This window comes from Lactuca serriola, chromosome 8 (assembly GCF_051521515.1).
Source record: "Lactuca serriola cultivar US96UC23 chromosome 8, Lser_US96UC23_V15, whole genome shotgun sequence".
NCBI lineage: Eukaryota > Viridiplantae > Streptophyta > Magnoliopsida > Asterales > Asteraceae > Lactuca > Lactuca serriola.
The window spans coordinates 284,843,746-284,861,564 of NC_136415.1; the positions used below are offsets into that span (position 1 = coordinate 284,843,746).

The 17,819-nt window shown below is 32.1% G+C and overlaps 1 protein-coding gene and 2 non-coding genes across 3 annotated transcripts; 2 read left to right on the forward strand and 1 right to left on the reverse strand.

Moving 5' to 3' along the window:
• Window positions 1–6,388: 6,388 nt before the first annotated feature.
• TRNAR-ACG (transfer RNA arginine (anticodon ACG)) lies at window positions 6,389–6,461 on the forward strand. The gene has a single exon. It is a non-coding gene; the product is annotated as a tRNA-Arg (tRNA).
• Window positions 6,462–13,431: 6,970 nt separating this feature from the next.
• TRNAR-ACG (transfer RNA arginine (anticodon ACG)) lies at window positions 13,432–13,504 on the forward strand. The gene has a single exon. It is a non-coding gene; the product is annotated as a tRNA-Arg (tRNA).
• Window positions 13,505–13,525: 21 nt separating this feature from the next.
• Window positions 13,526–15,779, reverse strand: LOC145069009 (GDSL esterase/lipase At3g27950-like). The gene is made up of 5 exons (XM_079015979.1): window positions 15,316–15,779; window positions 14,774–14,983; window positions 14,276–14,454; window positions 13,874–14,144; window positions 13,526–13,794 (listed from the first exon to the last, which is right to left on the reverse strand). Exons 1-5 carry the CDS (start codon window positions 15,617–15,619, stop codon window positions 13,577–13,579), a joined length of 1,182 nt encoding a protein of 393 aa, XP_078872105.1. The 5' UTR covers window positions 15,620–15,779; the 3' UTR covers window positions 13,526–13,576.
• Between the last annotated feature and the right edge of the window lie 2,040 nt (window positions 15,780–17,819).

Below are 17,819 nucleotides of genomic sequence, written 5' to 3' on the forward strand. Positions count from 1 at the left end.
TGAAGCAGAAATTGAAGATTATGTGACGGATTGCATTGAAGCCTTCTCAATGAGTCTGATGCTATCGTTGTACCTGCTAAAGTGATCCAGAGGATTTGTTCTCTTTGATGTTCTCTTTGAAGATTCTCAAGCTGAAAGCTCTATCTTTCAAGAATCAGTACGTCAAGCCTCCTCACTCAATGGGCGTTCAATGTCAAATTCTGCAGAAAAGCTCAATTGCTCAATATGAGGTCATTCATTGAAGATTCATCAAGTTCATCTTGAAGTTGTGAAGAATTTGAAGATTAATGCTGAAGCCAAGCTCTCGATGAAGATTAACAAGAAAAGCCAGCTACTTTTTAGGGGGAGCTTATTGGGTCAATTAAGAAAAGAAAGTTATAAACCAAGGGGGAGATTGTTGGGTCAAAAGTATGGTTTATACTTTACTTTTCTAGGAAAATGTATTTTTATGTAAAGGACCGTAAACAGGTCAGTGTTTACGGCCGTAAACGGGTTTACGGTTGTGTTTACGACCGTAAAACCATTTACGGCCCATGTTCACCAAGCCCATATTCCCTAGTGTATATATATATATATATATAGGTGTTAGGGTTGAGGAGTAGATTGATGAACAGAAAAGAAGTGTACGACCTAGAGAGAGAGAAAAGAGTGTGTGTTGTGTGTGAATCTTGTATTTGGATCTACATTCTAATCATCTAATAATACAATATTCATCATCTTCTTATTCTCCTTCTCTTCTATTTGATCTGACATCATCCGTTTGATTGAGATTTCGCACCATCAAACGGATTTGATTGATACACATGCATTTTGGGGACTTACACAAAGACCTCTTTATATAGTATGGTGGGTTAGGGTTACATCTATGTAAACCCTAATACCCATGACCTTTCCTTTCCATAGGATCCATGGGTTAAAAGCTCCATGGACTATCCATGGACTTCCATGCAAGCCTAGCCTATTATAAATGAACATTAGACCATTATATATATAAGAGTCTATATTTAATTAGTTACTTTTGATCACTACATTAATTCTAGATCAATACTAATTAAATAATATGATTTCATATTAATATATTATAACTTATAATATATTAATAAATCATAATTATTATTCATAAGAATTGTTCGGGTGAAGTGCAACCCAAATGGACCATCTTGGGTCCGGTCAAGTATATACGAAATATAGTTACGAACTTAGACACCTTATCCAATAACAACAACACCAACATGCTCTCAAATGGCTACCAAATCACAAGAACACATAAATATGGGTTAGGGTTTTCGTGGTGGTTGTCTAAGGGTGAGAGGGGGGCTGGACTAAGGGTATAAGATCCTTTATATACGGATCAAACCCTAAATTTTAGGGTTTTAGAATCTTCCTGCGTATGCTGCACATACCCTTTGGTACGTTGGGCGTATGTGCATGGCATGGGCGTCTTCATCTCATGATTACGCTGAGCGTACTTGGCATTGTACGCCCCACGTATGACTCTTCTCAGCCTAAACACAAGGATCCGATGGTCTAAGCCCAATCCATTTCGATTCATTAATCTAATAATAATAAAATTAGTACCTTATTAATCCCAAATGTTACAATAAAGCTCACAAACTCTTGGATATCATCCCTCGGCAGGAATGATACCTCGTCTTCTTCATCTCCTCATCCACAACGTACTGCGGGACCAATAGTACCCTCTCGCGAAACTTAGCGGTGATATCCGCCACAATCTTGGTAGTATGCTGCAAATCCTGGAACTCTCTCACCAAAATGTTGCACCTCAATGGACGGTGCAAACTCCTGATCAAACCTCCTCACAAACTCCTCCCAAGACATCTCAACCACACCCGCTGATCCCACCTCCCGAGTAACCTCCTCCTACCAATCTCGTGCTCGATCCCTCAACATACAAGATGCGAACCCCACCTTTTCCGCCTCGGGGCAAAAGCTCATGCATTGAGCATTCTCCAAGTCTGCCACCCATCATCGACTAGTGATGGGATCCCTAATCCCAAAGAACTCAGGCGCACCGCATGCCTTGAACTCCCGAAATGAGGGAGATCAAGCCCCAACCTGGCCTGTAGCAATCTTGGCTCGGAAAGACCTAAGCCACTCCTACATGATCTCCATGATTCCCTCCTTGACGGTACCAAAGATCACCAGGGTAGCGTCAAGAATGCCATGAGTAACCTCAGTCGCGATAAGATCACACCGTCTCTCATCAATTGGCTCTGCGCCATAGCCTAAACCTGATCCTGAACCAGAACCTAGCGTGATCATCACCATCCTCAACTGAAAATATCACACATAACAAGGATAAGGAATTCAAAAGGGATTCCTCCTCACTGGACTCCTAAGAGCTATCAGGTCTGTCATTGATTCAAGTATAGGTCTTGTGCTTTCAGGAGTATGGGCCCAATATGTTGGGTTTTGTGTACTATAACACTCCTATGGTACACATACAACCCTAATAGCTTTGAATCTAAGTTTTCTCTAGTTATACATGCAACAAAATTTCCAAAGCATGAAGCTTACAACTAGCATGCAATTTGACATATAAATCATAAAAGTAAGTTAGAAGATTACCTCTCTGGTGTAGCTTGTAGAAGTTGGCCTTTCAAGAGCTTAGCACCCCAAGTTTTGTGCCTCAAACAAGTCACAAACATCATGAACAATTGGAAGACAAATGAGAGAGAGTTTAGGCACCAAAATCGTCCATCCTCTTGCAATGTCACTCTTAGGACCAATTTTTGCTAAAGGGGTTACACATATATATTGTAGAATTCCAAGAGTTACGTGTAACCCTAATTCTTACACCTAGGCTTATGATCCATAACTTACATTGACTAATAATTTATGGACTTTCACATAAGTTTAGCCCATTACAAATTAATCATGGATCATTAGCCTAAACCATATGTCTCATTGATTTACATAATCAGTCCCTGTTAATTTAATTAGTCTCTTTTGATCACTAAAATAATACAAATTAATTCTTGATCAATACTAATTAAATAATGTGATTTCTCAATTAATATATAATACTTATAATATATTAATAAATCATAAATAACCTCTTACTCAAATATCCATCATATCAAATTGTCCTGATGAAGGCAACCCGAAATGGACCATGCTACTATCGGGTCAAATACATATCAATTATAGTTATGGGCTTAGACACCTAATCCAATACAATACTACCTTCCACACCGACCTGTACCTTCCCCAAGACCATACCTGAAATCCTTAAATTATTCAACCACAAATCATGACCCATAAACACAACACTACCTCAGGTCCTAAACTGTTCTAGGATTCTCAATCCTCATCAAACCAGAAGCACAAATCAATCATAGCATGTTGCCCTATGCATGCAAGTTATACACAAAAAGATTCACATAGACTGTCAAATAAAGCTTCTACCCTAAACTACAACCAGACAAGGAACAATAATAAGTGAAATTCCCTTATTCTAGGGCTATAAAATCCTAAGCATGTACAACTTTGAAAGCATACACTTAGAAAATAATCCACTCAACATCAATTTCCATATATACTATAGCATGGCAGAACACTTACTTGAGCTCGGCCGATTACGCGCATTGCACTATCTCCTTTTTTCTTACAAAAATCATTTTTAGGAAAATTTTAACTTTTGGTTTCTTTTTGAAAAACAATTTTTACCAATTTCCTCAGTTTGATTTCTGACACACCCAAGAGTGTGTCTGAATCTCTCAAAACAAGACTCTGATACCAACTTGTAACAACCCAAATTTTATAGAAAATTTTAACATTTTATAATCATAAATACCAACCACAATTGTTTCCAAAAATCCCATTACATGACCATAGTGTTTTAAAAGATCAAAGTATCAAAACTCAACGCGAAAATATCGGAGCATGCGCGCCGCTCCATCAAGCCGGGCCCTTGCCCTTAGAATTAGAAGTACCTAAAACATCCAACAAAACTGTAAGTACGTGCTTAGTGAGTTTCCCAAACCACACGAAACATATAATCACATAATGTCATGCACACATACATATAAGTTTGCCATGGACTCCCTCCATGGTCTTCATTTGGAATACCATGAGCTATCCCCATGGTCTTGTATCCCCGAGCTATGGGCTCCTTCGATGGACTTGCCATGTGTCATGGGTTCCTCCCATGGTCTTCACATAAGTCCACATATAGATCAAATAGAAAACCGTTACATACTCCATTACTAATCATCTCATATCAATTAATGGGTCGGCCTTGGTGCCTTTGACCTATGAGTGTAGTGAGAAGACTCACCTCAGTCTGCTGAACACAAAAGTTGAACGCCTAACAGTCTGAAACCACACACTGAACAATGATACAATTAACCCTAAATTAGGATTATAACACGAGCTAATCAAAGAGTTTGAACACCTAAGCCTAATTCCTTCCATAGTGGCCCAAAAGTCTTCCCTTTGCTAATGGGCCTAATATCCAAGATAAATGCCATTAATGGACCACATAGCCCAATAAGGCCCAACCAAAACAACTATGGCCCAAATCAAAATATCAGCCCAAAACTCTAAATGGGACTAGGCCCAAAAAAAATAAGGCCCAATAAGCTTACAAACCCACACAAAGCCCAAATCCAACTAGAGTGCATACACCCTACGTACCACTCTAGTACGCTTAGCGTATCAGACCCTTAAGCAGTACGTGCTGTGTACACATTGTTACGCACATCGTACAAGCAAGACATGCATCAATCGACCATTAAGTGCTTAATACTTGGGATTTCAATGTCAAACTTTAGATTTGAGTCCATTAAGATGTCCCAGGGCATAAAGTTGGCAACTTAATGCCCTTGCATGTCATGAGTGACACCAATACTTCATTCTTCCGATTAAGACCTCTAACTTATGCATGGAATCAAAACAACCTTCAAGATGGCACCTTTATGCATCAAACATGCTCAAGGAGCTTAGATCTAGCAATACTAATCTATGGAGTTGCTCAACTCACAAGAGAAGGTCCAAAAGCCAAAAAGGGACTCCATAACAAAATCCTAGCTCAAACAATCAAAAGAGATGACAAGGTTATGACTTTATACCTCCAGAAGATCCTCAAGATGAACTAGATGCAGGATCTAGAAGCTCAATGACACCCACGTCTTGATCACCATCATCTCCTTCTTGAATGATCTCTAAAATGGCCACCAACACACTTTCTAAGCTCAAGAATCGCACTCACAAGGAAATCTGAGGTTAAGGGACGAAATGAGGCTATGGAGGCCGGTTAGGGTTTGGTCTAAAAGACTTAAGGACATTTATATAGGTCTCAAGCTCAGATATTAGGGTTTTGGTCTTCAGTCACGTATGCCCCACACACCCCCTTGGTACGCCTAGCGTACGTGACGAACCTCCGCGATCAACTATCCTTAGTACGCTAAGCGTACTCCTTAAGTACGCCCAGTATATGAAGGGACCAAATTTTGCAATAACTTTCATACTAAGGGTAAGAAATGTAATACATGGATCCCGACCGTTACACTACAATGTTATTTCCTACCACAATGATGCTAATTTATGCAGTTTTATGGTGACGATCTTTAGTCAAATCAAACAACAATTCAAACATTTGTTAATCTTTTATTATCTTCAAAAAAAAAACATAAGCAGGTGTTATAAAAATTAGAGTTCCCAAAGTAACATTTTGCAAATTGTACCACAAAAGTATAACAATAAAGTTTCTATCTTAACAATTATGTATAGAAGAGATGGACAAAAGTAAAATTTAATATATATTATATTTGGTACAATACTACAAAACAATTAATAAAAATTAATCTAATTAACAAAAATAAATATTAATGAAAATGAATACTATAAAAACGGATGAAAAACGTAACTTTAAAATATAATAAGGGACCGAAATTGCAACTTACAAAATATTAATGGTATAACTTTATAATAATTAGAAATGAAAACTATTATTTCAAAACTAGTTTAGGGGAAAATATATAAATATAAAAGTTTGCTATAAAAAGAATCAAAATTGTTATTTCAAAATATAACCTTATTAAAATTTTGTATTAAATGTTTTAACAATTTTGATATGATCTGAATTTTATAGTTTTAGCTTGAAAAATATAAAACCTAAGGAATGGTAATCTCGTCTCACAAACTCATTTTGGTATTTAATATATATAATTACAATGATGGTACTTAAAAGTTTTATTTAAAGAACCCAAGGGTTCGCTTAACGAATGCAGTGTCATTTAACAGGAGTGTGAGACTTGGTATGAACTATGAAATTGTGAAACGGATTAATCGACTTGAAAGTGTGTAAAAACCAAAAACAAGGTTATTATTTTATATTATGTAAATTGGTTAAAAAGTCAAAATTGACTCTGTGGCCCAATGGATAAGGCGCTGGTCTACGGAACCAGAGATTCTGGGTTCGATCCCCAGCAGAGTCGATCCTTTTTATTATTAATATATATCTATCCTCTTTCAGAAAATATAATTTCTTTTTCAAGTTTTCAATAATCAATCACTGCTAAAATAAATAAAAATCAAGTATTTTTGCTATTTCCCATATTTTTTTCATAAAAAACATCACCATAACTATCTTAAACTCTCCAACAACCAATATTTAACCTTTTTCAATACACAATCTAAAAGCTCATGACCAAAAACAAGTAGTATTAGGATCCCAAGCAAACCTCTTTACATCCAACAACGCGACTACCATCCTTCTTACATCCTCCTACACTACGAGACCAATATACTCAATCCAATGCCAAGATTAATAGTTGTGGTCAAGGCAAATTACAACATTTGTATGCTTCAAAATATCATTTGGGCTCGACTACAAAACTCAAACGAACTTGGAATCCTTGGAACCGAAAATAATGTTTCATTTGAATTTGATCTATTTGGTTTCACTATGAAGGGTTTACACATCAAGCAACACACCATGAGATATAAGAACACTAAATATGTTTATATGCAGTGGCGGATGCTCGTGAGGGCCAGAGGGGGCCATGGCCCCCCTGTTTTTTGAGTTATCATATATAATATATACACTTAACAACCTTCAAAAAATCATGTAATTTATCTTATGGCCCGTCCAAGAATTTTGACTTTGTTTTTACACATGACTAAACATAAAAAGAATATATATATATATATATATATATATATATATATATATATATATATATATATATATATATATATATAAAGATTATGAGATTTATAAGTTAAGAAAATATATAAGTATTTAACTAAGAACATGAAAATCACCGAAAAGTTCAAGCCATATTAGAATATCGTTTAAGTAGGAAACTAAAACAATAAAAAACAAAATAACTATTTAGATATATTAGCTGTTGATATTTGGGATGATAAAAACCCTAAAAAAAATCTTTGTTGCGATTGGGAAAAAGGGTGCTAAGTTCACAGGAAAATATCATCACTACCGTTCGTCTATCTGCCCTTTATGCTCACCTTCGTGCGATAACCGTATACGGTCTATGGCATTTGCCACACCCGCCACCTTCGGTCCTTCCCCGACCGGCGACCTTCAAGCACATGGATCTCTCCACCGGAGAAAAAAAACTTGTACGCTCGCATTCTCTTCTTGTACTTCTTTCTATCTTTCTCTCTTTCTTTCACAAGTCATAACTCATAAACGAAGATGAATAGTTGTTTTGAAAACAAAAAAACCTAAAAAGCTAAAAGTAGGCTGACAACTCCTTGTTATATGTTATTACTAGGCGAATACTCACGCGTTGCGCAGAAACACCTATATAGTTGAAGTCTTTACAAATATATGTTTTTTTTAAATATAACAATAATGTTGTTAAATTTGATATAATATTTTGTATACTAAATTGATATTATTGATTATTTTGAATTATATGATAATATATACATCTATTATAACTAATTTATCTCAATCGTTTCAATGACTTCTACTCGCGAGTTACACATGAATAAAATTAAATATAATATATGGTTTAATGTTATTTATAGTTATTGTTATTGTTATTGTTAATAAAGTTTTTAAAACTTATTTGCTTAATGTTTTAATTTCTATCATTATAGTTATTTAAAACATCAAACATTGTTTTTGATTTTAAAGGTAAGAATATAACCATTTATATATAGTTATTTTTAACTATTGTCATTGTAAGTTATTTTAAACTATTTATTTGCATTTTTTTAATGATTATAAAAATATCTTTAGCAAATATTTTAGTTAATTGAGATTACAATTTAGTTTTTGCATTTATCACTACAATTTATCACTTTTAACTATTTACAAAATATCTTTGGTTTTTTTAAATGGAACTGAAATTTATATTTAAGTTGACAATGTAATGTTATACAATAACATTTTAAATCTAATAAATTAAATAGAATATGTTAAAAGTTAAAGACATAACTTTATAAGTAGAAGTAAATATATTATTTTAAAATTGAAATTTAGTTTATTTACGATTATACTTTAGAATTGATATTTATTTAACCTTATTAACCAACTTATCATCTTTATTAAAAAGACACTACAATTTATCACTTTTAACTATTTACAAAATAATTTTTGGGTTGCTTAAGGTAAACAAAAATTTATATTTAAATTGACCCTGTAGTGTTATATTTAAATTAATAATTTAACTATTTTATACAAATTGTTCCAAAATTATATCTTTAAAATGATAATCATTTACATCCAACAATATATTAAAACTAATTATTAAGTATAATATGTTAAAAGTTAAAAACATAACTTTATAAGTAGAAGTAAATATATTATTTTAATATTGAAATTTAGTTTATATATGATTACACTTTAGGTTTGATATTTATTTAACCTTATTAACCAACTTATAATTATTATTAGAAAGAAATTGAAAAGTCATGGGAGTTTCAAATGAATGTGGTGAAAGAAAAAATGCATGGGAGTTTCAAATGCATGTGGTTCAAGAAAAAATGCTAGCTTTATAAGATACTAGGTGAATGCCCGCACGTTGTGCAGAAACAACTACATAGTTGAAGTCTTTACAAATATATGTTTTTTTAAATATAACAATAATGATGTTGTTAAATTTGACATAATAATTTGTATATATAATAAATTGATATAATATATTTATTATTTTGAATTATATGATAATATATACATCTATTATAACTTCATAATCTCAATCGTTTGAATGACTTCTACCCACGAGTTACACATGAATAAAATTTAATATAATATATGATTTGATGTTATTTATAGATGTTTTTATTGTTAATTAATTTTTTAAAATTTATTTACTTAATGTTTTAATTTCTATCATTATAATTATTTAAAACATCAAACATTGTTTTTTTTATTTTAAAGCTAAAATTATAATAACTTATATAGAATTATTTTTAACTATTGTTATTGTAAGTTATTTTAAGTTACTTATTTGGAAACTTTTAATGATTATAAAAACATATTTAGGAAATATTTTAGTTAAATTGAGATTACAATTTAATTTTTGCATTTATTACTACAATTTATCACTTTTAACTATTTACACAATATTCTTTAGGTTTTTAAATGGAACTGAATATATATATATATATATATATATATATATATATATATATATATATATATATATATATATTTGAGTTGACATTGTAATGCGTAGAAACACCTATATAGTTGAAGTCTTTATATATATATATATATATATATATATATATATATATATATATATATATGTATATGTATTTTTTAAATATAACACTAACGTTGTTGTTAAATTTGATATGATAATTCGTATATTAATTTGATATAATATATTGATTATTTTGAATTATATGATAATATATACATCTATTATAACGTCATAACATCAATCGTTTGAATGACTTCTACTCGCGAGTTACACATCAATAAAATTAAATACTATATATATGGTTTAATATTATTTATAGATTTTGTTATTGTTAACTAATTTTTTAAAATTTATTTGCTTAATGTTTTAATTTATATTATTATAATTATTTAAAACATCAAACATTATTTTTTGATTTTAAAGGTAAAATATAATCATTTATATAGAGTTATTTTTAACTATTGTTATTGTAAGTTATTTTAAGCTACTTATTTGAAAACTTCTAACGATTATTAAAATATCTTTAGGAAATATTTTAGTTAAATTGATATTACAATTTATTTTTTGCATTTATCAATATAATTTATCACTTTAATTATTTACAAAATATTCTTTGGCTTTTTTAGTGGAACTAAAATTTATATTTAAGTTGACACTGTAATGTTATATTTAAATTAACAATTTAAGTCTTTTGTCAAAACTGTTCAAAAGTTGTAACTTTAAATTGATAATGGTTTACATATAATAACATATTAAATCTAATAAATTAAGTATAATATGTTAAAATTTAAAGACATAACTTTATAAATAGAAGTAAATATATTAGTTTAAAATTGAAATTTAGTCTATTTATGATTACACTTTAGGTTTGATATTTATTGAACCTTATTAACCAACTTATAATCATTATTAGAATGACACTACAATTTATCACTTTTAACTACTTATAAAATATTATTTGGGTTGTTTAAGTTAAATAAAATTTATATTTAAGTTGAGCATGTAATGTTATATTTTAATTAATAATTTAATTATTTTATACAAATTGTTCAATAATTATACCTTTAAAATGATAATGGTTTACATCCAACAATATATTAAAACGAATAAATGAAGTACAACATGTTAAAAGTTAAAAAAACATAATTTTATCAGTAGAAGTAAATATATTATTTTAATATTGAAATTTAGTTTATATATGATTACACTTTAGGTTTGATATTTATTTAACCTAATTACCAAATTATAATTATCATTATTATAAAGAAATTGAAAAGTCATGAGAGTTTTAAATGAATGTGGTGAAAGGAAAAATAATGGGGGTTTCAAATGCATGAAATTCAAGAAAAAATGCTAGCTTTATAAATATGTATGATATAGATATAGATATAGATATAAATATAGATATAGATTTAACCTATTCAGTTTTATAATCTAAAAAGATGGTACTTTTTTTAATTTTTTTTTTTAAATCGGGGACATCTAACAAAATTGAATTAGAATTTTAGAAAGATTTTGTTTGATAAAAATGTGTTTATTAATTGATACATTATTTTAATATTGGTTAAATTGTTAATTGTCGATCTAGTATAATCAATTGTCATAAAATCATTGTCACCGAGTTAAAAAAATATTAATAGATTGCAAAATGTATTTGCAATTATTATATTATTATATTGTTTTTAAGTGCCAGATACACTTGGTATATATGTATGGAAAATCAATCACACAAGAAAAACAAAAAAGAAAATTGTGTATATGATTTTTTATGTTTTGGTTTTGGCCCCTCCAGTTTCGATGTTTATGTTCCGCCCCCGTCTATATGTTTATCCCACACAAGACATTTCATTCCACATTTATGTCTTTGGACTTCCATGTGACCATGGTACTACATTCTGCTATATGAACAAAATAAATCACGTGTAATTATAATGTAATTATAATCGAGGGTCGAACGATTGAAATTCTTGTTTACTCAGTAACACCACATATGCTGTATGGACTCCTTCCATCCTAAGAAATGGTGGTCACAAATAATAGGCACCCTTTTTAGATGATTATACATTTTTATGGATTATTCCAATAACGGACTACATCGCAAGTCTTCTAATACTTTCAAAACATATCACCTTTACCAAACACATTCCAAGCAAAAATCTAAATTTCTCCATTCGAAAATGGTAGGGACTAAAACAATTTTCAGTTCACCAAATAAAATAGAATGAGTTTTTGCTTTACATGTCCACATACACATAAACTTATTGCATTTTTCTAGGTAACGACCATTATAGGTGAGTAAAAACCGAAACGCAAACAAAAAAACCGAAAAATAGAAACCAAAATGAAAACCAATGGTGCGGTTTTTAATTTGGCAAAAACTGAAAATATTCGGTGCGGTGCGGTTTCTGGTCTTACAAAAACCATAAAAAACCAAACCGAACCGCACCGCATATATATATATATATATATATATATATATATATATATATATATATATATATATATATATATATATATATATATATATTATCAAAGATGATTGTAAGAACAAATAACCCACTGACAATTAAAATTTCTTTAAATATAAATATCTATCTTGTCAAAAGATAATTGTATATTTTTAAGCATACATTTAATGATATATACAATAACAAATCATGTTTATGATATTTTTAACATTTAAGTATGAAAAGTACTAGTAATGATAATATCATTTATATGAATACATTAATAGATATTATTATGTGTAACTTTGAAACAAATATTATATTTAATTCATATTATATTCAAGCATTCAAACATGTTGGATTAGTGGTTATATCATTTAATTTCAAACTATGAGTTGTTGGTATCGGTTCATTTCCAAGAAATGATTAGCACCCTTCATCTGAGTCAAAGTAACTCGCCAAATTACCTGAGTTTTAGTAAAACGGCAAAAAAAAAAAGACAAAAAACCGCAAAAAAAAAAAAAAAACGAACCACAAAAAACCGCAAGAACCGAAATGCATAAAAATCGAACGGTGCGTTTTCTAAACTTCAAAAAACCGAAGTTATGGTTTTTGGTTCGGTTTTGGCCAAAAAACCACACCGGACCGCACCACCCCTAACAACCATATCGCATGGTCTTCAAGATGGTAAACCAATCAGGTGCAAAAGCTTTATAACACCCTTTCTTGATCCAGTCACTAAGCTACACACGTTTATTGTGACGATGCCAAACAGTATCTATCTGGCAACCCGCTACAACAACAATGTATAAAGATCTCAAAAACTGTCTGAGAATGCATCCTACTCCTCCTGTGACTTTGATTCCGACAAGGATGTATTATTATTATTATTATTATTATTATTATAGGAAAGTGTCCTAGTTATCATATGTAATGTGCATAGATACCCTTAAAATCTAATGGGAGAAGCAAAGGAGTTTATCCTCTGTTAGTTTATCAAAAAATTACAATAATGGTAGTCAAAAAAGAATTTATTACCTTGGCCTAACGAATGCACCCTAAGTTAATCTGTTAAGGATTGTGAAAGATTTGTTATGAAATCGCAAAAATAAATAGTTGCATTGGAAACATTTTAAGTCGAATCGGAACTACTTGGAATCTCATCTTTAATATAGCGGAAAACCGGGTATCAACCATACATCTATTCATCTAGTATAAATGTAAAATACAATATTCATACCATATATTTATTTTTATGTGAAATGGTTGTTAATGTATTTTAAAAAAAAAACATGTGTTGCATTTATATTCGTAAATTAGAACAAACAAGCAAAAGCGACTCTGTGGCCCAATGGATAAGGCGCTGGTCTACGGAACCAGAGATTCTGGGTTCGATCCCCAGCAGAGTCGAACAAATTTATTTTTTTAAGATTTGAAAAATAATGTTTTTTCTTTTCAATTCATTCAATTTAAATGTTTTAATTACAGAAAGTATTGGGACCCTAAAATGGCTTGACAAGATTTCTTGAGGGGAAGATTTGGAGCAGAAAAGGAGCCATCTTGAAGACGATTAGCTATCCATTTGTTAGCTGCTTCTGTATAATGTATTCCATCCCAATTAATATACTCTAATGGGTTCTCACAAGCTCTACTAAAATTACCATCTTGCCCTAAACATTGGCCGAGAGGATCCTTAAATCCTGCAAAAAGAAAAGGGTAAAATGATAAAAAGGTAGTGGACCAGTCTGGTCCTATTAAAAGTAAAAATAATTTGCCTACCATAAGTGGTTGCTTCACTTATGAGATAATATTTGATCGAATAAATGTCAACATACACTAACAATGTATCTTGAAGTTGTTTTTGGAGTTGTGAAACTTTATCTTTGAGGTTTTTGTTGAATTCTTGTGCTACATTATTGTATGACTTTACACATCCGATTTGGTCCGTGTTTTCGGGAGTTGGTGGATAGTTTTTCACAAAAAATGGCAGGCATCCGATTGGACCCGTATTGTGAATCCAAAATGTTCTTGCTCCTTGTTGATAAAGTTTCTATAATAATAACAACATATAAACTTATTATAATTATGATTTTTTGATTGTATAGAGTCTAAATAATTATAAAATTTACCCATTTAGCCTATCATCAACAGAATATAACCAAATTGATCCTCTATCCATACCTCTACCACTGAAACAAACTCATTGATTATGGTAGGGATATATGTCTTCACTTGCTCTTCCTTCATTGATTTAATCCCAGCATGAAGATCATTTTGTCCTATGTCAAATGTGTAAAGGGCTCGCTTATAATCCTCAGGCCGTGGAAAACGATCTGTAATGTCCAAGCTTTTCACCGACCCTGAAAAAAACAGTGACAGTGACAGTAACAACAACAATGACAATGACAGTGACAGTAACAACACCAGTGACACTATAAAAACAGAGAGTGACACAATGACAGTGACAGTAACAACACCAGTGACACTGTAAAACCAGAGAGTGACACAATGACTGTGACAGTAACAACACCAGTGACACTGTAAAACCAGAGAGTGACACAATGACACAATGACAGTGACAGTAACAACACCAGTGACACTATAAAACCGGAGAGTGACACAATGACATTGACATTAACAACAATAGTGACCGTGTAAAACGAAAGCATAAGAGTATACCTTGGTGATACAAATCGGAAGACCGTTCTTTGAATTGTTGAAACTGTGAAAGTTGTACATCAAGAGTGAGAGGGTTAAAAGTCCGGTTTAGCATAAGAGCATCCGCAGGCTGAATGGTGCACCCACTCGCAGCAAAATTAGCTCCGTGTTTAAAATTTGTTCCGATGGAGTCCAAATATGCACTTAAGTATGGTAAACCTAATCTTTCAGCTGCATATATCGGTTCACAAATTCAAACCCACATATAAAAATTTATCTTTATATGAACCCCACATGGAGATTAAGAAAAAATATACAAAGAAACTCAGATTCTTAATTACAATCCGACATATAAGTAGATATCTAAGTGATGATTTGATTCAGAAGTCAACTCAAGATCAATCAATACAATCTAAATCGACTCAAAATCTTGATAAAAAAAACGAACTTAAAAGTGGGATTCTTAGAACCGAATTCATATTATCTCTTCCAATATTAAAAAACGACCAGAAAGATCTAAAATTCAGCCATTTTTCATGTAAAAACATTTTTAATGAATTTACCTATGAAATCAATGATTAGACGCCCATCAGATAACCTGCCGGAGGGTTTATGGAAATAGGCCATCCCATAAGGAAGACGAAAGGGACCAAATACAGCAGACACCGATCCTGTATCAGAATTCGAATCACCAAAGTTGAAGATTGCTGGAAACTGACAAGAACTTGATTGATCTTCATAAAGATTTGAGATTCTGCCTCCTCTAACCAACATCGAAATAGAGAATATACAAACTAAGAGAGATCGTCTTGCCACAATCAAACTCACTCCTTGTCTCCGGTGCATTGTTGAAGGTGGTTTAAGCATAATTGGTGAAATAACTGAAATTCTTACTTGGGACTTTTAACAAACACCTGGATGACACCTCGACAGACACGTAAATTGTTTAGAATCAAAAGAGGGCTTCAACTTCAACTTGTGTAGGAAAGATATGGGTTCTCGATTCCTGCTGATTTATTATATAGACAAGTTATAACAACGGAAAAGGGACAAAAGGGTATATGGATAAAATAATAACAAAGAACAGACGTATCATAAATGATAAATTATATTTAACTAATCTTTCGGCGGAGCTTATCCATTTTGTAAGTTAGAATTGTTATTATACATTTGACTAAATCACACCAATGATCCTTATGGTTATGGATAATTTGCGCATTTGGTCCCTAACTTATTTTTTTAACTCGAAAAGTCCTTAATATTTGTTTTTATTACGCTCTTGGTCCCTACTGTTTGTTTTTGTTACGCGCTTGGTCCCTGTCTTACCAAAAAAAACTATTATTTAAATAGGAAAAAATGGTAGAGTAGGTAATATAAGGTGAGATGGGTGAGGTTGGGAGTGTATTTATTTAAATAAATTAAAAATTCAAGGGAAAAATAGTTTTTTTAGGTAAGGCAGGGACCAAACGCTTAACAAAAACAAACAGTAGGGACCTTCCGAGTTAAAACAATAAGTTAGGGACCAAACGCGTAAATTACCCTAAAACATAGGGACCATTCGTGTAATTTACTCTATACATTTTGTAAGTTACAATTTAGCCTATAAGATTTTGGGTTTTATCTTATATTGGGTTTTATAATTGTGTCTTTTAGCTAGGAAACCCTAATTAGCTAGTCTATATATTATGTCTTTCCCTTTATCTTATATTGAGTTTTATGATTGTGTCTTTTAGCTAGGAAATCCTAATTAGCTAGTCTATATATTATGTATTTCCCTTTCATTGTATTTGTACTTCTCTTTGATAATAATACAAAACCCTATCCATTATATGTTTTCTCACTTGTTAGTTTACATGGTATCAGAGTTCAGTTGATTATCTGTACTTTTCGTTTTGGGGGGTGAGTTACTGTTCATCGAGCACTGTTCACGTATTGGTCATCGAGTACTGTTCATTACACTATTCACGTGCACATTGACACTGTTTGCAAATTTGGGTATGGTTTTCTTGCTCGTTTCTGTATTTGGTTTGATTTGATTTGTTCATTTTGTCGGTTTTTGAGGGTTTTGTTTCGTCTGTTAACTTTGTTGATTTCGAGATCTTGATTGTTTCTACTGCTACTCGTATTTACTGTTTGACTGATATTAAAATATGGCCCCAAGAGATGATTCTCTTCAGTCCATTAGTATTTAACTTGATGGAAAAAACTATACCTATTGGAGTTATGTTATGAAAAATTCTTGCGAGGCAAGACTATATGGGGGATTATTACAGGTGACAAGAAGAAACTAACAGAAGAGAAGGCTGATAATTATGCAACCTTACTGGATTCATGGGATACTGATAACTCCAAGATCATTACTTGGATTAATAATTCTATTATCCAGTCTATTGGTACTCTGATGCAGAGGGGGAATGTGATTGCTTATGCCTCGAGGCAGTTGAAGCCTCATGAGGCGAATTACCCCACTCATGATTTGGAATTGGGGGCGGCGGTATTTGTCCTCAAGATTTGGAGGCATTATTTATATCGAGTCTGATGCACGATTTTCACCAATCACAAGAGTTTGAAATATTTGATGGACCAGCTGAATTTGAATATGAGGTAGAGGAGATGGTTATATGTGGTAAAAGATTATGATTGTGAGATTTTATACCATCCCGGAAAGGCCAATGTGGTGGCTGATGCTTTGAGCTATAAGACGGCAAGTGCTCTGATTCGAGACGTCTGCTTGAGGATGACGGTGATTTCACTTTTATAGGATATGATCAAGGAGGCACATGTGGAGGGTTTGAAAAGGGAGAACTGGAAGATTGAGCGGATTCGGGGGCAAATTCTATTGTTTGTTCGAGACAGCCGGGGGTTATTGACTCAGTGTGGCTGAGTTTGAGTTTTGGCATTTAGGGGAGTGAAGCATAGGATCTTATAGGAGTTGCATAAGTCCAAGTTTTCTATTCATCCGGGGGGCACAAATATGTACCGAGACCTGAGATTGAGCTATTGGTGGCTCTGCATGAAGTGGGAGATTGCGTGGTTTGTTAATCTGTGTTTGACCTGCAGAAAGGTC